Source organism: Budorcas taxicolor, chromosome 3, assembly GCF_023091745.1.
Source record: "Budorcas taxicolor isolate Tak-1 chromosome 3, Takin1.1, whole genome shotgun sequence".
NCBI classification, from domain to species: Eukaryota; Metazoa; Chordata; class Mammalia; order Artiodactyla; family Bovidae; genus Budorcas; species Budorcas taxicolor.
In genome coordinates, this window is record NC_068912.1 from 106,744,880 (window position 1) to 106,766,327 (window position 21,448).

The 21,448-nt window shown below is 44.3% G+C and overlaps 1 protein-coding gene across 1 annotated transcript in view; it reads right to left on the reverse strand.

Moving 5' to 3' along the window:
- MACF1 (microtubule actin crosslinking factor 1) overlaps window positions 1-21,448 on the reverse strand; it is a 340,332-nt gene that overhangs the window by 18,185 nt on the left and 300,699 nt on the right. Inside the window, exons 72-93 of the mRNA XM_052636851.1 lie at window positions 20,786-21,012; window positions 19,610-19,732; window positions 19,411-19,512; window positions 18,702-18,803; window positions 18,147-18,320; window positions 17,899-18,054; window positions 17,557-17,754; window positions 16,881-17,009; window positions 15,876-16,049; window positions 12,569-12,724; window positions 12,258-12,464; window positions 12,012-12,131; window positions 11,412-11,581; window positions 10,168-10,327; window positions 8,501-8,695; window positions 8,060-8,188; window positions 7,159-7,302; window positions 6,544-6,732; window positions 4,385-4,502; window positions 3,720-3,883; window positions 2,297-2,459; window positions 35-189 (exon numbers count right to left, since the gene is read on the reverse strand). Of these exons, the coding sequence (XP_052492811.1) occupies window positions 35-189; window positions 2,297-2,459; window positions 3,720-3,883; window positions 4,385-4,502; window positions 6,544-6,732; window positions 7,159-7,302; window positions 8,060-8,188; window positions 8,501-8,695; window positions 10,168-10,327; window positions 11,412-11,581; window positions 12,012-12,131; window positions 12,258-12,464; window positions 12,569-12,724; window positions 15,876-16,049; window positions 16,881-17,009; window positions 17,557-17,754; window positions 17,899-18,054; window positions 18,147-18,320; window positions 18,702-18,803; window positions 19,411-19,512; window positions 19,610-19,732; window positions 20,786-21,012 (3,455 nt within the window). The remainder of the gene's footprint in view (window positions 1-34; window positions 190-2,296; window positions 2,460-3,719; window positions 3,884-4,384; window positions 4,503-6,543; window positions 6,733-7,158; window positions 7,303-8,059; window positions 8,189-8,500; window positions 8,696-10,167; window positions 10,328-11,411; window positions 11,582-12,011; window positions 12,132-12,257; window positions 12,465-12,568; window positions 12,725-15,875; window positions 16,050-16,880; window positions 17,010-17,556; window positions 17,755-17,898; window positions 18,055-18,146; window positions 18,321-18,701; window positions 18,804-19,410; window positions 19,513-19,609; window positions 19,733-20,785; window positions 21,013-21,448) is intronic.

The window sequence follows — 21,448 nt, forward strand, 5'->3', positions numbered from 1 at the left end:
CAAAAATGTACTCAAATACAATTATTTCTCATACCTCGTCTTCAATTTTATCTGCATCAGTTGTTGGTCGATAAGCATCCTTGTTGGGATGGAGAGCAGCCACAAATTCATAGTAATCAATATAACCATCCCCATCTCGGTCAAAAATGTCTGCAACGGCAGTCATCTCTAACTTGGTAGTAGGGAACTCTGGAGGAAAATTAATCACATTTTGGAACATTAACTAAAAGAAAAGGCTTACTTGGCTGGTTGGAGGTTATATAAATACTTCTTTAAAAGAATTTGTCTTTTTTTTTTTTTTTCCTGAAAACCAGTACATGCTCCCTTTAGAAAACTTAGAAAATACAAAAAGTTACAAAGGAGATAAGCATCACCCCAAAATATATTATGGCATACTCAGAGCATGGCCCAGAACACTTGGTTTTTGCCATTTTTGCTGATAAGACTCGTAACCCTCCCAACCCCCTATACAATTTAAAACCAGAGACCTACCACCAAACTTCAGAATATACTTATTCACTCCACTATCAATAGATTGGATGTTTAGATTATTTCAGGAGAGTGACAATTTGGAATAAACGGGGTGAAGTTTTTCTACGTTTAGATTATTGCTTTGGGTTCCTCACAACTGCCTTCCAAAGTGTGAATGTTACGATAACCAGAGCGACTTCTTCAGACATAAAGTGGACCACACTGCCTCTCAGGTGGAAATCTCTGCTGGCGGCCCACTGTCTCGAGAATAAGATCTGATCCCTTCATGATGGCCAACAATGCCCCATGTTAATAGGTGTTTTCTACCTTTCCAACTTCACATCTTACCAATTCTGAGGTCATGAGACTCCATCCATGTTAACCTCTGAGAACCTGCCAAGTTCATTCGCCTCTCAGCACCTTGTACCTGCTGTGGTTCTGCCTCTGTCTCTCCCCTGAAATCTTGACGTGGCTGAATCCTTACCATCACTTAGGTCTCAACTCAGGTATTACCTCCAGACAGGCCTTCTGGGGCCTCTACGTGAAGCAGCACACCTGTGAGCTGTGCTTGGTGATCTGCGCAAGTCACTTCACTAAGTGCCTCACTTAATCCTTTTGCTAAAAATACACGCGATCACACATTTTGTAAGCTTTTATACAGATGCCAGAAACTGACACGATGAGGGATGGAATGTACAACAAAATGATAAATATAATTAACACTGCTATACGTCACATATAAAAGCTGTTGAGAGTAAACCCTGAGTTCTCATCACAAGAAATAATTTTTTCATATCTTAAACTTGTACCTGTGAAATGATGTTCACTAAACTTACTGTGATAATTACTTCATATGCGTAAATCAAATCATTATGCTGTAGACCTTAGTCTTCTTCAGTGCTGTATGCTACTTATATCTCAATAAAATTGCAAGAAAAAAAAACCTGAATTCCTATTGAACAACTGATATTGTGAAAAACTTAAAAAAATATTTTATAGGCATATCTCATGTCAGTTTCTGGCATCTATGTAACAGCTTATAAAATATATGATCTCATTTACTATGCTTCAGATATTATCCCCCTCTTTCAAAGCAAATTTAAGGCTTGCACCAACTCCATCCATGCCAAGCAAGTTTGTTGGCACCATTTCCCCAACAGTATATGATCACCTCATATCTCTCTGTGTCATATTCTGGTAATTCTTGCAATATTTCAAATTTTCATTATATTATTATATTTATCATGATGATCTGTGATCAATGATCTCTGATGTTACTACTGCAAAATGATAATGACTTGCTAAAGGCTCAGACAATGGTCAGCATATTTTAGCAATAAAATATTTTAAAGTTAAGGTATATACATCATTTTTTAAGGTATAACACTATTGAACACTTAATAGACTACAATATAGTATAAACATAACTTTTACATCAAGGGAAACCAAAAATCTCTAATGGCTCTCTCTATTCCAATATTTGCTTTATAAAGGTGGTCTGGAAGTGAACCTGCAATATCTCCAATGTCTGCCTGTAGTTAGAACCTCATTACTCATAATAGTTAGCTCTTTTTCTAAACCTTGAATGTGTTTTGCTTGCCATAATGTGTCAAGTAAGACCTGCTTTTTTAAATTCTAACCAAAATGAGGTCCGACTCCCCATCAAAACAATAGACCAATTTTAGTAAGCAGGTACACTACTTCTTCTCTAAGACTTCAGCTTTCACTTAAGAAAGACTGTTTAGCCAGAAATACAGCCTGCTTCTACAAAGCAAGTGCAAGGAGTCTAGGTGTGATCTGGGTTTGGAATTGTGACTGGACTCACTGGATGCTAGAATGCCATCGATAAACTCCTGACGGGTTATCTTCCCATCCTGGTCCTTGTCAATTCGCCGGAAGAAATCCATCACCCGAGACTTTTTGTGATTCATCCAACGCATATACTTTTTCCTCCAGACATCGAAGTCAAAGTTGGCAAATTCCTTCAACTAGACAGAGATCACAGGAGTCAACAAGACTTGCTGTTCTGGCCTTCAGACCTGCCCAGAGCATACCCAAACTTTCAGACATCCAGCAAAGCCATGCGGGCCTTTTGAGGGGACCAACAGTGAAGTCTCTGTGTCGCCTCTTTTGTGAAGGCACACTGGCTCCTTCACTTAAAGCCATGACTGCTTATGCGAGCTGTGGTAAAACGGAGCAGGGAGAGAAACAGGCACTCAACAACCGCCATGGAAGACACAGAGCACGCAGAGCAAGAGAGAGAGGGTCAGCCTCGTTTTCCCTTGGCGCTTTCTCAAAGGATCACCCCCTCAGATGGAAAAGAACGGATTCTACCCCAGAAGAGAAGTCCTCAGTGCGCCCCACTTATGTGGTGTTTCTTTTGGATGGCGCCAGAGGGAGCGAACTGCCCTCTGATTTCCACTGTAAGTATCTGGCCCTGGTGGACAGCAGTGGGCCTGTGCAGTGGACACAGTGATGCTGAGCTACTTGGACTATGCCAGTGACACGGACTCAGGATGACTTAAACAGTGCAGTGGTTTTCCCCCTGGTCTTTCAAACTCCAAAGTTGGAAGGAATGGGGAAAAGAAAAAAAGAAAAAGCCAAAACCAAATATGCTTAAAACTCAACTGGATCTACAGAAATAACAACAAAAAACACAGAACACTCACTTCTGGGCATAGCTGCTTTGATATGCACAAATAAAAAAATATAAAAGATATTAGAAATTTGTTTTAGAAACTAGGAAGTGAAGTACTATATTTTTCAGACTGGTTAATGATACTTCAAAGTAGATTTGCTTTTTATAATCTACTGAAGAATCGACAAATAACGGGATTATTAAAAAAGCTACTCGTTTCATAATTGGGGAGCTTCTATCTTTACACAAAGGGCTCAGTATGGTCATTTTTACGAGCCGCTCCACACCTGGTGGTAACTTTGCCAGGTTCGGTTCCTGATTCTCAAGCATGGCCGGGCGCTACGGAGGAGGGCGCCACAGGCCGGACCCGCAGGGACGGGCTGGCAGCCTACTTGCCACCGCCAGCGCTGCAGCCCTCAGCTGTGACGCCCCCTCACGTGAGTCTCCTCTCCCAGGGGGCCTGCAGGGCTGAATCCTGGCCTACACTGCTCTGCTGCTCCTTCCGCATCAGCAGCAGGCCAAGGCATACGGGTCAGTACTCAGAGCCTCAGGAGGGCTGTGTTTTGATAAGTCACTTCCCTCCAGGGATGGCCGCCTGGCGGGGCCTCACCTCCTCTAGCCGGTCCAAAGCGTCGTTCAGCTTCCGCTGCCGCTCCAGCGCCAACAGCCACACCTGCTGCCAGCGCCCAGAGAGCTGGTTGATCCGCGGATTTTTTGCTTCAGACTGTGAGAGGATAGGCATGGAAGGAGGGGCAGGCTGACTCAAAGACTTCCCTGAAAGGAAAAATAATCACGAGATCAGAAAAGCTGGTTTTGTCCATTCACAATGAGAAGGTGCCATCTGGATGAACCTAAAGGATCTGCACAATGATATCCGGTCAGTAACTGAGGAAGGAAACACGGGACCTGGCCACACTGAGATACGGAAGCACAAACTGCTGCTCTTTCCCAGCCAACAGGTACCTGTCTCATCCTTTCAATCAGTTCTGTCCCACTTTAGCGGACCAAGGAGACATCAACGGTTCTACAAGAGCCAACTTATTTTAAGAAGAAACTACTGTAAACCAAATGTAAACAGTCAGCGCTGATGACTAAAATAATCAGAAGGCTGCTACAAATGAATCGGCTTAGCCACCCCAAAATTTCATACCAATTCAAAAAACTGGAGCCTAGCTACTGTCTAAAAAAATATTTTCATTCCAATCCCATATGGTTTTTGAAATGTTCATCCTCAGTGAGCAGGAAGGACACCTCCTGCCCAAGGGCTCCACGTACTGCCGCCACGGGACTTCTCCATGAAAGGCGCGTGGGCTGGCTCTAGGATCTTCCTCTTGTACGTCTTGGTGACCCGGTCCACATCAGGCTGCTTGCGCGTCATCTCCTCCATAAACGTCTGTTGAACACATAACAAGAAAGAGTTGAGAGTTTTCTTGGACTAAGACGGAAATAGCCAACTTCTTACTAGAAGGGCTAAGCCTGCTACAAATGGGCCACTGGAGATGTCTTTGTACGTGGCCCTACTCCTTTCGAGAAACATGAGTGAGGCAGTTCATCAAGTGCTGGAGACGTGAAAGAATAAGACGTGACTCTGACTATCAGGAGCTCAAGGCTGAGTGAGGAAGCCAGGCCAGGCAGAGCAATGAGTGGTACCCAGGTCCCCAAAGGCAGGCCTAGGATGGGCACGCACAGCCCCAGTTTGGCAGGAAGGCTGCCTGGAGGCTGGTGCCTGAGCTGTGTGCTGAGCAATGAGCCAAAGACTGGGCGCAGGGCGGTCCCACAGGAGCCTGACAGTGGAGTGAGCCAGGGCCCTGATCACTGGCTGAGCTGAGGATGCAACTGGAGGAGGGGCAAGGGGGACAGCTGCAGAGGCAGGCAGCAGAAAGGTCCAGAGAGGCCTTGTGTCAGGCTGAGGGACTGGGATTTTATTCTGAAAGCGATTGGCAAGGGGGTTACATGTGGGTGGGCAACTGAAGGATTTTGATCCAGAAAAGAGACATCAACAGATCTCTGTCTTAGAGCTATCGCTCTGGCCTCAGTGTAGCAGGGAGGACATGAGATAAGGGGCTGGGTGGAGGGGCACAGAAGTTAGGAACCTAATGTAGTATTTGAGGCAAAACACAGTGAGGGTGTAAGCCAGGGCAGGAGACAAGGAGCCATGCAGAATCCTGAAAGTAGAACAGATAAGACCCAACAACTGGCTAAATGCAGGGCTACAGAAAGAGAAGAAATCCCAGACACACAGCACTGGCTTCTGTGTTGGGTGACTGAGTGGATGAGGAGAGAGGAGGCAGTGTGGAGGGAAGGGTGGAGTTAGGGCCAGGGCCAGGAAGCAAGGCTGCAGGGAAGTTTCAGAGCTGTTTCTGGCTTCCTGGGGGGACAGATGAGGCAGGAGATATGGAAACCCTTGGTGTTCAGGTGCCGGCTGAAGCCGAAGGCTAGAGAGGGCCTTGTGTGTGAGAAGAGGGTTCAGAATGGAACTTTAGGGAACAGCAACATTAACAAGTGAATAAAGGAAGAAGAGGGCTTCCCTGGTGGCTCAGTGGTGCAGAAACCACTGCTAATGCTGGAGATATGGGTTTGATCACTGGAGAAGAAAAAGGCCACCCACTCCCGCATTCCTGCCTGGGAAATCCAAAGGACAGAGGAGCCTAGTGGGCCTTAGTCCATAGGGTCTCAAGAGAGTTGGACATAACTTAGCCGGCTAACCAACAACACAGGAAGAGAAACCAGCTAAGAAGACTGAGCAGCATCGGTCAGACAGATGGTGGCGGTGGAGGGGGCGCGGGGGAGAAAGACGGGGAGCTGGAAGGCAGAAGGAATGAGAGGCGGTAACAGACGGGCGAGGGACTGGCCTTGATGGAAGCAGATCCTCTTACTCAGGAGAGGAGAGGTCAGTGTAGGTAAACTTGAAGGGAAGTACGGGGCGTTTTCACTGGTAAGGTTAATTACACATGCTAAAAAGAATTTACACCCATGGTATTACTAAGCAAGATCTATACTTGCATTCAGTGTAAATTATCATGGCTAAAATCTGCAGTTTTTAACAGCTGTTAAAAAGTATTTGTCTCCTAAGAATATACGGTATATGAAGACAGCTCAACCGAGTTTTCCTCCATTCAGTTTAGTTCGGTGTGTTGTCTGGCCCATCTCTGGGTTCATGTAAGAAATCTTTCTGAATCCAGGCGTGATGGGATAGGTCCCAGGTAATGGGACCGTGGTATAGAGGCTAGTCAATAGAAACCAATAGTCAACAGACCCAGCTAACTCATGCCTGGACCCCCACCCTACAAAAACTGCGAAAGTAAGCATGTTTTAAGCTGCTGAGTCTGCAGGAATACGTTCAGCAGCCATTAAAACATGGATGCACAGAGCAAAGGAAATGGGCTCCGTGAGCCACACAGGAAACCTGTGACCACAGGACGCGGTTGGGGTACCTGGTGCTCAGCAATAAGGGCTTTCACTCGGTCAATGTTCTGAGGGATCGGATCCTGATCCCGTTGAATGAGGGTGGTCTCGGCCCACTGGATCCACGCCAGAAGTTCTTCTAAGAGCTCGGCGTTCGCCACCAGTTCCGACAGGGCAGCTTCAAGGCGCTGCTGGTGCTGCTTAGCCCACGTCAGGACCTGTGGGGGGAGGGAACCCGTTGGCTCGCAGTCAAGCACATTCCTTGTTTTCAAAGCCCCTTTTTGTGTGAGCCTAACAATTACTTTTAGGGAAAAGACCACCCAAGCAGTCAAGAGGCTCCCCTCTTGCTCCAGAGACAAAGCTGGAATAAGAAGCCAGTTCCCCTGAAAACAAATGTAGCACGTGGTGTTAGACACAGAAGGTCCCTGGAAGGAGGAAAGAGCACGGCATGTGTCCACTGGACGTTATCAAGGCACACGTCACGACACCAGCATCGTCCTTTTAGGTTTCTGCACATTATCAAGAAAACAGTCACTACTAAAACGCTAATAACCTGACTCCTGCTGAGCTATTCAGAGTGAGTGAAAGACTCCTTACATGGCGGATGGGACACTGGCGGTCTTCCTCGAAACCTAGGAGCTCACCTCCTCAAAGCGCGCCCGGATGATGGTGATCCAGTGCTTGATGGTGGTGATGCAGTCAGGATGGCAGACCGCCAGGATGACTTCTCCCATGGACACTGCTGTGTTAACATCCACTCGCTTTTCTTCCACTTTCTTCATGAATTCCTAAACAAACAAGATTTGAAACCTTAAACCTACTCTAGCAGCACTGTTAGTTTACACTGAGAGGAGAAAACCACTTCAGTGTTTTCTTTTGACTCTGTGTTGATCAGATCTCTAAAAGTCTGTATTTAGGTGTCTCTGGCATTTTCTTTCCAGTTCTCACAGGTGTGGGAAAGCGAGGGACTTATACAAGAATGACTTTCAGTGCACGAACGGTAAGGACTAGGAATGCAGAAGCTGACCTCCTTCCTGAGCACTCCCTCTTTTCACAAATTAGTGTTGACATTCATTTCCATATGTATAAACGGCATTGGACAAAAACAGTGACAGCTACAAAACGCTACAATGTTTTAACAATGCCTGTAACACAACGCAATCACAAAACCGAGTAAAATCTCTAGATGGGAAATACAAAGACTAAACAAGGAAACATTTCCCACCTCCTTACAACAGTCACACCGAGGCCCCAGACACCACATTATACCCTGCAGCTTGGTGAGTGGCTCTAGGGGCACAGATCAGGCTTGGAGCTGGTCACGGAGGAAAGCCACCCAAGGTGTATGCGGAGGGGTGGGGGTGGGGCGTGCGTAAAGCTACAGCAGCCCATTTTTCCTCTGGTATTAACACCAGCTGTTTGACTTGCTTATAACCTGTAAGTGCCACTTTTGCAAAAACGAGAGGATGGTCTCTAGGGGGTCAGAAAACCCACATGTCATTTCCCCATGTGGGTAGTGTGGGGCCCTGCACCGAGATGGATTACCTTGTGAGTATCAATGAGAGACTGCAGGGCCTCCGTGTCATCGGGAAGTGCTCCCCGAAAGCGTAGCGTCTGCTCAGCTTCAGAAAGCCACTCCAGTAGCATGTGGATTGTGTCCCGAAACTCTTCTGCCTGAAATAACCAAGCACAAGAGCCTGAGCCTCTCTGTGCAGCTGAGGTCCCAGACAAGGCAGCCAGAGAGGGGTCTGGCCTGAACTCACTGGCCTATCACAGGCACCTAGAGGCTCTACTGAAGCCCCACAAAGGTCATTTTTCACCTGTGCAACTTTGAAAATCAACTGGAGTCATGATTTCTCTAATACAGACGTGCTAAATGTTCTTATAGAACATCATATTTTGTGAGACCCTGTGAGACTGGCGGGAACCGATCCTGACAAAGAGGCTAGACTGACTTTGTCCAGGCCCACCCCGGTGTTGTCTGACCTGCTCCAAGGCCTGCTCCAGCCGGCTCTGCTTGCAGACGGAGAGTTTGCACACGGTGTCCCAGCGAGTGCTCAGCTCCTGGAGCTGCCCCTTCACCCAAGTGGTGTCATCGCGACTGTTCTCTATCAGCTCCCGGCCGGATCGCTTCAGGACCTGAACGGTTCCTGTTCGCTTGCCCAGTTCCTTCTGGAAAACCTGGAAAACAGAATTAGTTTGTCTCACAAGCGTTTTGAATTCAAGAAGTAGAACCAAAGAGAAAGTAGTCTTTTCTTTCAATTCTCCTTTGATAGGTTTTAATTGTGTGTCTTTTATGCAAAGATGGAGGTGGGATCACAAGTGAGAAAGAAGCATCACAGCACATGGGTCTGAATGAGGGCCACGTGACTGGATAAGCCGCTTAACTGGAGTCCCAGCTTCCTCACCTGTGATACCGGAACTGTGCTATACTAACCTCTCCGGTACTGTGGGACTTTTAAAACTGATTTTTATTGGAGTATAGTTGATTTACAATGTTGGGTTAGCTTCCTTTTTGGGGCCATACCATGCCACATGTGGGACGTTAGTTTCCTGGTCAGGGATCAAACCTGGATTCCCTGCATTGGAAGCACAGTCTTAACCACTGAACCACCAGGGAAGTCCCTGTTATGTCAGTTTCTGCTGTACAGCAAAGTGAACCCGTTATGCATACACATACATCCACTCTTTTTTAGGTTCTTTTCCCGTATAAGTTATTGCAGAGTATTGAGGAGAGTTCCCTGTGCTATTCAGTAGATTGTTAGCTACTTATCTCAGATATGCTGCTGGTGCTAAGTCGCTTCAGTCGTGTCTGACTCTGTGCGACCCCACAGACGGCAGCCCACCAGGCTCCCCCGTCCCTGGGATTCTCCAGGCAAGAAAACTGGAGTGGGTTGCCATTTCCTTCTCCCATGCATGAAAGTGAAAAGTGAAAGTGAAGTCGGTCAGTCGTACGCAATTCTTCGCGACCTCATGGACGGCAACCTACCAGGCTCCTCCACCCATGGGATTTTCCAGGCAAGAGGACTGGAGTGGGGTGCCATTGCCTATGTACATGTCAACCCCAATCATCCAATTTATCCCTCCCCTCTTTTCCCTCTTGGTAAGAGCCCACCTGCCAGGTATGTAAAAATCTGGTGTAATTTCACGGTAAAGCTGAATGCTTGATGCTGAAGCAGGAGAGCAGCATGCAGTTCAATAGACAGGTGTAGGTGCTCAATGCTGGTGTGCACGGTGCTAGCTTGTCAGGTTCACAAGCACTTGAAAAAGCACTCATTCTCATTGAAAGAATCAGTGGGAAATGGATATCTTGAGGGTCTCCTAAATTTAAATCCATTTTGATTCAACTGAAACATGTAAGATTCAATTGAGACACATAAACAGGACGTGGGAGGGAACCTCAAAATGAAGTTTACACATCAGCACATCTGAATCGAACCAAGTTTGGTCAATTCTTTGTGACTGATGCAGAATCCGGCAGCAGTTTGTTTAAACACTCTGAGCAAGGAGCCGCCTCTCTGACAAGCAGAGAGACAGGCTCTTTCCGACTTTCTTTCTAGGGAAGCCTTAGGAGGGCAGCATGTGCAGAAGGCACACAGGGATGGAGGACCCAATGGCTTCGCCCTCCACACAGCCCAGATCTTGCCCCTCACCTTGTGGGCGTCCATGAGGTTCATGACGAGGTCCAGGTCTCCGTGGACAGGCTGGTCCTCAGCCAGCTGCGGCTCCACCTTGTACAGCCAGTCAACCAAGGCCTGCAGGGCGTCCATGAATTGGCCCGAAAACAGCAGGGCCTCCTCCAGCTTGTGCTGCCTGAGACAAGCACATAAGCCTCACTAATTTTCATGATCCTTTTATGAACGGCCCACAGTTCTGGCCGTTGAAAGGGAATACTGCTTGAACTCTATCTAGAGACCACCGTGTTAGAACAGTTAGAAATATTATAAAAAGTGACTAAGAGATGTTTAGGTAAACCACTCTCAAAAATGGATTAAGCATAGTACAGGTGGAGATGCACTTCTGGGATCTTAAGAGTCCAGCTGCTATACACACAGACACACCCTACGACCCAAGGTCTTTTTGTTTACATTACACCACTCCAGCAGAGGGTGACAGTTCTGTTAATGACCTGGGGCCAACAGTTCAACTCGTAAATCTCCATCTGGTATAAGACTCTAGGCTGTCTCTTTACCTCTTTGAAACTCAGTCACCTCATCTGAAAAATTATGATAGGTCTGTATTATTTGTACACCCTCTACTGGAGTGGTGTAATGTAAATAAAAAGACCTTGGGTCGCAGGGTGTGTCTATGTGTATAGCAGCTGGACTCTTAAGATCCCAGAAGTGCGTCTCCACCTGTATTATGCTTAATCCATTTTTGAGAGTGAACTTTTAGAACTAAATCTCAGCTCTGCCACTTAGCAGCTGAGTGAGCATGGGAGAGTCAAGAAACCTCTTTATGACTGTTTCCTCATCTGTAAAAGGGGGAGGACAGCACCCCCGCCTCAGTGGTTGTTATGAGGATGAGTGAGTCTCAAGGTGGTTAAATGAGGTACTATATCAGAGGCTTTTGCAGAACATTCAACACAAGAGACAATCAGTGAGATAATTACCGGCATTACAAATTGGCGATTTAAATATATTTATAGATCTATTAATACTATTGTTGGCTTGATTTTACAGGCTTCTCTCTTTGTAATACAGTACGTTTCAAGTTTAAGTAAGATAATTTTAATATATTCTCCTCAAATTACTTCATAATTCATCACTCAATTAATTGGAAATACCAAGAGGCTACTGTTACTGATGCATTAGCTTCATTTTTACAGACTCTGGTACCGTCTCCTGGTGACTTTTGGGATAACACAGAGACCCACGAAGGGGACATTCATGCTCACCTCTCCACAGACTTGCCACAAACAGTGTCCCATTTGTCTCTGACTTCTCCCAGTAAGTTGTCAAGTTTCTGAGTGTCATCAGGAAGCAAAGTCTTCTCTTTCAGTGCTCTGCCTGTTCTAATTGTAGTATCATATACAGGCTGTTTGCCACCAAGAGTTTTCTGGAACTCCTGTTTTCAGAAAGGAAAAAAAAAAAAAATGCTGAAAGTCAGATGACACTGAGTTTTCAGGTGGTAACCAGATACAGTATGAATGTCACTACGTCTTAAACTAATATTAACAACAGCTTACCCTGAAGAAACTCTTAAGGTCTTGTTTGTGCCACATATACCAGATCATGAGTTTTTCTAAAAGCCCACAGTTTTAGCTGGCTACTCATCAGTCACTTTGTTTGAACTCTTATTTAAAATAAGCAATTGTCATGGTTAGGCACTGTCTACATGCAAAATGGAAGGCTGGCTCTATGATCTTAACTGTTTAACATTAACCAATTAGTTTTCTTTCAGCAAGCTAAAAGTTTTAGCTTTTTCTTTTTTTTTAGCAGGCTACAAACATCAGTGAATCCCAAGCTCAGGAATGAAGAGCAGTGAGCTGATGTACCTTATGTTTGGAGAGCTGAAGTTTAATTTTGTCTGGGTCGTTGGATATCTCCAGTTCTGAGTCCAGGTGACTTTCTGCATCTTCCAGCCAATCAATCAGCTTTTTCCAAGCTTCATGGAACTGAAATTATTGAAGAAGTAAGTTATAACAGGAATGGACATGCACACTACACAGCACTTTTATCTGAACGCAACACATGCAGCCCAAGGTTGCTCAGTAAATTGGTGTCTTTCTTTTACAACTTACTTGTTTTGCTCGCTTTCTGGCATCATCCAGCGAGCGCCCTCTTTCAATAGATCGCTGGACAACCTTCTCCCATCGAGACTGGACGCTAACCAGCAAATTTTTGATCAAAACAACGTCCTGTTTTTGGCTAAGGAACTTTAACTGATTGCCGGTTTGATCCAGCTCAATGATCTGGTCTCGATGAGCATTTACTTCACTAGCAAACACCTGAGGAGAAAATATTGCTGTTTTTAAACTGGAGCTAAGATTGAGGAGCATCACTTTCAATTGGTACTTGTAAAAGGAAGGCGGCACTGTAATGCCATTGTTACCTTATGCTCCTCTATCTGGGAAAGGACGGTGTTTAGGATCAGGCTGGGAGGAGTAGCGATGTTTAAACTCTGCTCTGCTAGAGTGAGCCAGTTGATAAATTCTTGCAGGGAATTCTGGAATTCTGTTGCCAGGTTGAGGGCCTCTTCCAGCTTTGACTAAATTTTCAGGTGCCATGCACACACACAAAAAGACAAGTACCAAATTCAGGAATTATAGCTTCAAGGACAAAGACGTGAATTGTACACCAAATGAAATGACTTCTAAGAAGGAAGCCTCATTTAATTAACCTCCAAACATGCCTTGTTTGCAAAGAAGGGGACATTTTGAATGCTAGTGTCTGAAACTCAAACAACTGTGCTTGGAAAAGGAAAGAGCACAGTTTGCAGCTAAGTTGCTTTCTCTGCCATTCCCCACTTCCTGGGACATTAAAGAACAGGAATAAAGCCATTCAAGCCATTCAGGGACTGTAAGAGAACAGACCCTTTAGTGGTGACAGCTGCAGGATCTCCAACCTGCTTTGGGCAAAGTCTCAGTTCCCTTTAATGTCCTTTTTGTGACATAAAAACAACTAAATGAAAAGCACTTCACTGTGATGAAGATGCTCACTGCAATGCTTTCTGTTTAAATATGTTTCCAGAAAATATGGCACTTGAAAATGTCTGAGTGTGAAACACGCTTATGCTACAAGCAACAAAGGCAATAAAGGTCAGAATCTTTCAAGTAAAAATGTGACAACATTAGATGTAAATTTTTAGTCATTTTTATCTAAATCAGGATGACAAAAACAGTGCTTCATCCAGGGTGCGTGCTATTTCTCCGTGAATACATCCCAATTTTAGTCTACAAACTCCATCCTCAGAGACTTCCACCCAGAACATGTGGATGATGGCCTTTGCCTCTGGCCCATCTATCAGGCGGGCAACACAGGATAATGACAGGTTGTTAAAAATGAATATATGCAGAATTCTCACAGAAAGAAACACCAGAAACATACTAAGAATATTCATTACTATTAACTGGGTTATGAATGCTTTTTACCTTCCTCTTGGCATTTTCAGGTTACTTCTGTAACCTAACAAATACTATATGGAGAAGGAGACAGCAACCCACTCCAGTATTCTTGCCTGGGACATTCCATGGACAGAGGAGCCTGGCAGGCTATAGGCAATGGGTTGCAAAAGAGTCCCATAGGACTTTGCGGCTAAACAACAAACAAAAGCACTGTAAAACTCAACCCACCCTATTCCTCCAACACTCCTGTTTCCCCTCCTGACCCCTGCTTATCTTTGGGCAATGTCTCCAGGGTTCAGCCTGGCTACAGTTGGAGGCCAGACTTTAACTTTTGGAAGCAGGGTGGTCTCCGAAGCCTCTGCAAAAATAGGCTGGAGGTAGCTGTGGGTTCACCCAGACCCCTCCCCTATCCCTGGTCCAGTCAGAAGATAAGTGCCTGGTGTCTACTGGGAGAGCAGGGCAGTGCTCTGGAGTAGGGCAAACTGAGGCCTGCCTGGACTGGCCATTCCAGCGGCCTAGACCCTGCATCCCCTGGGCAGGGAGGTTCCAGGAGTGCTGCCACCCGTCCCCACTCCTGTATCCAGAGGCAGGGGTCGACACAATTTCTGAGTGTCTCCCTTCCCCTGCGGGAGGGCCTGGGCTGCAGCATACTGCAGAAGGTGGCCTCCCACCCCATGCCATTCCCCCAGAGCAGGCTGGGAGAAAGGGGAGTTGGCTGGGCCAGACTAATTTCCCAAATGATGGGAAGTAATGCCAGTAAAAAACATCAGCTGCCCCCCCCCCAATATTACAATGAATGTTACAAAAATGCAGACTCAATATAAACAAAAAAGTAGAAAAACAAAATCTATCTCAATTCTATCAAAGAAATGTTTAGAAGTCAATACACTGCAAGTTCCCAGATGGCAGGAAATCTTTCCACATCCTTTTATCTACATAGTCTTCAGCAGAGCTTAATTTCAGCAATTCTGCAATGTAATGTTCTTGCAAAATCAAAAATAATATCTTTGATAGCTCGCCTTCGTTTGATCAGTTCACCCACTACAGTTGACCCCTGAACCACACAGGTTTAAGGGCATCGATCCTTTGAAAAGTTGAAAATCCATGTGTAACTTTACAGTCAGCCTTCCATATCCATGGTTCTGAATCCAAAGGTTAATCAACCAACTAGGGATCGCGTAGTACTGTAGACATATTCAGCGTGGGGGGAAAAAAATTCTGCACACAAGTGGACCTGAGTAGCTCAAACCTATGCTGTTCAAGGGTCAAAACTGTATTCCTCGAGGCTACTTGCTCCACTGTTAGGAAAACCCTGTAGAAACTTCCTGATGATGAATCAGAATCTACCTTGCTTTCTTAAATGAGTTCTACATTCAGTAGGAATTATAAACAAGAGCCCATCCAAGAATTAGAACATAGCCATATACTCAGGTCCTCTGCCCATTTTTCATGTAACAAAGTTACCAGACCCCCACACTAGAAGGATTCTAGTAAATTAATGCTTCTCTCAAAATGTTAATTTATAATGTGAGTATGTGGTTTATTTCTTTCTGCCCATTCAAGTTCACAATGACAGAGTTCATGCCTTTATTATTTCCATTGTACACCTAGCACGTGCCTAGTACAAACATGCCTAATAACTATTTGTTCAATGGATGTGGCCAATGGATTTGGACACATATTTAATGTTTCATTTGCCCAGCATAGGAACTGTGTGTGCAGAGTGATATCCTAAAACTCTGTATTCATAAAAAATACTATTTGGGGGCAAATGCCTTGATCTCTGATCACTTTTCTTTTGAAGACAATTTGATTTTTGAAGAAGAGTAGGACAAGGCCATATGATTTATTGTTCGTGAGTTTTGGTAACTAGAAATCAAATTCCTTGTGAGGAATTATTCATGATACTCCCTGCATATTGTTCCTAACCTCCCATTCTCAAGTCACCAACTCCAACAAAACCTGTTTTTAAGTAGATGGAATATACAGTCCATCGCTGAGCAGTGCCTTAACTGGTAGATGCAGAAAAGGGACGCAGTATTATAAATATTATAAAAGCAAGTATCGGCAGAAACTAGTAGCATCAATGCAACTTGACATGGATGGAAAATAGAAATGTCAAGGCAGAAAAGATGGCTTGATTAGCACAAAGCCAATTCTGAGGTTATCAGTTCTGCTCGCCTGTCACAATGCAACTGGGTGTTAAAAAATCCTCCATAGAAACTAGCTAACAACTACATGCAATCATTAAGAAAACTCCTTAAACAGTAATCAAACTGAACTCTGTGGTGATACCTTTCTTTCTTCCATCTTACTGCTGACCACATGCCACTTCTGTTCCAAGAGTGCTACACTCTGTTCTGTCTTTGAACCGGATCCTGAGTCATCACGGCTGAGAAGCATTAGCCTACCCTTGTCAAGCAGTTGATTGTAAGTCTCTTCCTTGGCTTTGAGCTGGGAATAGAGTTCCTATAAGAAAGGGCAAGAAAGAGGTCAGTAATGCCAATTTCTTCAAAGACACCCACACACAGGTTTACAAGCATAGTTTGGAAAAGCTGAGGAAGGTCTCATTTGGATAAAAATCCTTCCTTTTAGATTCAACCGATGAACAATTAGGGAGTGAAACCCACCGTTCTTCCTTAACATAAAGATAATTTTGTCACCAACAGAATTTTTTAAGGACCAGTGACCACAAAAATGGACCCCAGTAATTTATTTTTCCTTTTCCTGAGGGATTTGCCTAGAAATTACATTGCCTTTTGTTCTCGGATACTTTCTTAAAACACTGTCAGTTTCTATTGGATTTCCCTAAACCGTCCCCCACTAAGACGTCTTTTTCTTTTCTTTCCCCCTTTTTTTTCATTTTTTGGCTGTGCTGCATGGGCAAGCAGGATCTTAGTTCCCCAACCACAGATTGAACCTGTGGCCCCTACAGTGGAAGTGTGGAGTCTTAACCACAGGACCACTAGGGAAGCCCCAGTAGTCTTTTTCTTAAATTACCACCATGTCTGTGTTAGGTATTTGTCGTCTTGATGCTCTCACTTTCAAATCAATATTGTGTCAGACAATCTGATTAACCTGAAATTTGCCAGCTCACCAGGGTATTTCTTGCCAGTTCTTCCCCATTGCTACTGCTGCCTATCAGGATGTTAGAAATCTGTATATACGCAGCAAGCTCCAAGCACTATATTATCAGTAAAAGTGTACTACTCGGTAGACTCCCAGACACGCGTCTCTGTGACTTCATAAAGGAGCTACAGAATATGGGATGTCTATGATCAACTTCAAGAAATCTATTACCATGTGTGTATCAAGCTGTTCTCTAGCTGTTTCAGGAAGTCCTCCTGTGGGCTTCGATGCAGAAAGTTGGGTCTCCATTCTAGTCAGTTCCAAGAGGAAATCTTCAATTTCACTGTGGAAACCCTGGGCCTTTTGAGAAAAGACATTAGAAAGGTCAGCAGTCAATTCTAGTTTCCAAAGTAAACTCTCTAAATGATCACACAAGGAATTTTTAAGGACAGAATCGGGCGCTGCTCTCAGGCAGGGTTGCTCTGTTGCTGGATGAGCACGGGACCAACTTATTATTTTTACAACTCAACAGAATCCTTCACACCTCACTGTAACACAGAGATGTCTGATACAACCTGATGGATTGACTGACTAAGGTACTGCTGAATTTGGATATGGAGGGACCTGACTTGATCCAAGAAATAACTTGATCTGTGAACAAGGTTTGTCACAGCAATGATCTCCTAACTTTGAACAGGAGATGGAGGCACTGGACCATAAACTAATCCAAAAAGAACGACGTAATTAAAAGCTGTTCTTTCCAGACAAGTTCTAGCACAGAATTGACCTTCCTCGCAAGGCAGACGGTTCTACACCAAACTGCTTTCCTTTCGTCAGCTGAGATGCACTTTCTTCCAAATGTCATGTGCACAGCTCCACAGGGCACTAGCGTGGATGGAGCGTGTACCTGCTGCAGTGTCGACTGAAGCTGCTGCTCCCTCTCCTCTGTTTTTTGTAACACTGACTCCCAGCACTGGTTCATGGTTTCCAAACGGCTCCTTAAGCTGCTGGCATCGTCTCCAGCACTAGACTCAAGAAGCTCATTGCCAGCTTTGTTGACTGTTTCCACTGTGGCTTGATGGGCCAGAACGTCATTTTTTAGAACCTAAAAAATGTTGAACAACATAATTTATCTCTACAGGTATCATTAAGCCTGGCTCTCTAAGGTATGCACAACACCAAAAAACTTCTGGTGGCAGTACCCAATCTCAAACCAATAGTCTTAGAGATAAAAAATGACAATACTTACATGGTGCTTTGCGAGCTCAACTTCAATGACTTTTGGGTCTCCACTTACTGGTCTCTGAGCGTCCAGCAACTCCTCAGTGTGAGTCAGCCAGCTCATTAGTTCCTCTAAGGCATGTTGGAACTGGCCAAGGGCCAAGAGAGCACCTTCCAGCTTATGCTACTCAGAAAACGATACGAAGGGAACGTTTGTTAGGAAATTAGGAAACAGTAGACAGCAGTCCACTGGGTGCACTCTGCCATTTGCCTTACCTGCCTGTGAGCAATTTTCTCACCCAGGTTCTCCCAGAGGTGTTTGAGTTCTGTCAGGGGTTCCCGGATAATATCTCTGTCCGTTTCGTCAGTAGCTTTCTTTAACATTAGTTCACCCTGGTGATTGAGCTTCTCCATCTCAATTTGCTGTTGGTAAACTTCCACTTTGAACTCCTACCAAAGACATACTAAATGTTAGCAGCACAGCAAGTCTTTAAAAGCTAAAATGGGACCTCTCTGGTGGCCCGGGGGTGAAGAGTCCGCCTGCCAGTGCAGGGGACACTTGTTTGAAACCTGGTGTGAGAAGATTCCCCATGCGACAGGGCAGGTAAGCCTGTGCACCACTAAAAACTGAAGTCTGTGCTCCACAACAAGTACCTAGCCCCCACTCGCCGCAACTGGAGAAAGACGGTGCACAGCAACATGGACCGGACCGAGCACAACCAAAAGGCAAAACAACCCGCAGCCAACCCTCGCCCCCCGCACCCCCGGAACAAAACAAACAAAGCCTAAAACGAAGCAGTCCTCCTTCAAAAACCGCTCCCAGGGACAAACCTTCATTTCATTTAACTGATCTTTAACAGTGTTGAGGTCAGTGCCGACAGGGGGCATTGTGCAGAGTTTAATCACAGTGTTATCTAGCCAGTCAAACATAGCCTAAAATTAAAAAAAAAAAAAATACAAATAAGGAGTCAAAAAACAAAACTATGAAAAATCACGAGACAATTAGCATGATCTCTGCTAAACAGAGTTAAATCAAAGTACCTTGTGCTGTTTGTGCACTGAAGTTGGGGAAAGAGATAAGAGATAATGATCTTTACTTCAGTAATACAGGGACTTAAGAATGAAGCCAACATGACTGGAATAATGTCCAAAATGAACTACAATCTGGAAAAACTAAATACAAAAAAAAAAACCAGCCAGCTAGCAAGCCCATGATGTGCCGCAGCTATTGTGCCAAGCTGTGCTTCAAGATAACCTAGGTTTGGAGTTTCTAACAAGCAATGACTTTGACAGCAAGGCCAGCTTCACTCTATAGCCTCCATGAGGATAAATTATAGGATAAGCATGCAAAGAAAAACACGGTAAGAAGCCTAACCTTCTGATGTCAGAACCTTCCTCATTAGAAGTGGAAAACTGGCTAGGAATACAGCGCGAGCACCTCTAGTTTGAGAATGCTGCAGTCCTGGGAAGGTGACCCACTCACGACGGACAGAGAAACCACGGCACCTGTGTTTCCGCGGTGGTCACTCTCGGCTCTCACCTGAAGAGTGTCCTGGTACTGCACAGCGGCTTGCATGGCATCCTCAAGCTTTTCCAGCCTCTCTCTCCATGTTTTGTTTAAGTTCTCCCAGGCATTGTTCATCTAGGGGAAAAGCAGTCAATCAGATTCCCCAATTCCTCCCACTCTTAGTGCGAGTCCGCTCATGTTTCATCTGAACCCCTTGTCCACTTCTCCACACCTCATCAATGCTCTTCTTCACTTCCGGCTTCTCAGTTTCTCCGCAGGCAAAAATCAAATCTGCTCCAAGGATTCGAATAAACTCCAATTCCTCATGCAGACCATCTGTCTCTTCCTTAATAGTCTACATGAAAATGAACAGAACATTAGCCAAAACAGAAGAGGAACAGAACTTCCCAAACTTTGCAAATGTAATTTATACCCCATCAAAAGCAGATGCTGAACAGAATGATCAATTTCATTAAAGTCTTTCAGTGTTCTCAACATTTCACTCATCTAAATAGTGGAGCTGCACAGTCTGGTTATTTTTCTAATACATACATCAAATATATTTTTAAATATTAACATTAAATATATAAAATAATCTGAGAAAGGTGCAATGAGCTTCAATAATTTCAGCAAAGGTCTGCAGAGATTATAATCTATAACCAGAAGTCTATGATGGAGAAGTATATCAACAAGGATAAAATAGGAGTGTAAGTCATAAATTTAAGAGCTGGGAGATGTGCAAAACAGGAATGCTAGACTACATAGTCCAGAGAAAGTCAGTTCAGTGTCAGATTCTAAAAACTGGTTCATGGATTGCCAATGACAGAGATGAGGAGGTGGAAAACGGCCGACATAAAAGACAGACATAAGAGAAAGAATACAGAGTATCAAGACTTACCTTGGCTTGTCCTAAATGGACAAAATGAGGTAAGAAATGCATTTAATAAAAACTAGGCTCCACCCAAATATTAAACAAAGGTATGTCAAGGTATGGATGGTTAAGTCCAGAGTTTCTTTTCTACTTCCTATTTTTCTACAATTAATTGAGAAATAAGGTACACCAAAGTGAGGACTGAATTCAGAAATGAAAGCAAACCCAGATTTTTAAAGCACATTCTAATAATCTGAATTGTTAAGTTTAAAACTGATGACAGAGCTACTTTTGTGTGACGGGTCTGCTGTGTATCACAACTGGTGATTGCATGTACCTACACAAGTGGTAAAGCCTATACACTAAAAAAAGAAAGAAATTTACTATAACAAGCCCCCGCCCCAAGTATAAAGGCATACTATTAAACTTAAAAAAAAAAGAAAAAAAACAAAAACAACTTTTAAGGCACTCAGCCTAAGCAGCTAACACAACATACTTGGATAAAGTGCTTTCCTGGAAGAGGTTTTGTTTTCTTACCTCAGCAGCTTCAACCTGTTGCTTGATGATGGATGGGTCAATGCCAGGGCTTTCCAAGTCATGCACGATGTCCTGGGTATCTTTGATGGTGGTGAGGAGGGCTGCCATGTCATACCAGAACTTCTCTGCTAGCTCAAGGACATCGAGGAATTTAATTTCTCGCTCTTCCGCCCGAGCTTTGATGTCCTCCCAGAAGAATACCATTTGATCCAATTTGTCCTGGATTTCTGAGAGGGTGCAGGAGAGTGAACCAGACTTCTCTAAGGGCTGAAATCAGTCTCATCAGATATTAGATCTAATCCTCATATTTTCACTGAAATGATACTTTAAAAGGCTCTAAAAATATATTACTGAAAGAGAGTTTTCTATCTTAGCTTTATTATTCCATATTCTCATTTTCCACTTGTGTTGACCTCCCAAATAAAGAGATCACAGAGGTACTGTGGAAATGAGGTATCTGTTAAAAAAGTATTGCTAAGACGCTTATAAAGGGGCTTGGATGAAAACTCTATTTCTAGTATTCTGCGTGGAACCTGCTATGTTTCCCATGGAAATTGTATAGAAGGTAGTTATGTTCTTCCCACTATTGGTACAGCAGTTTCCTCATATTAAGGGGGTAAAGGAGCATTTGTTTCCTGGCCTGGGAATCTAACTACCAATTGT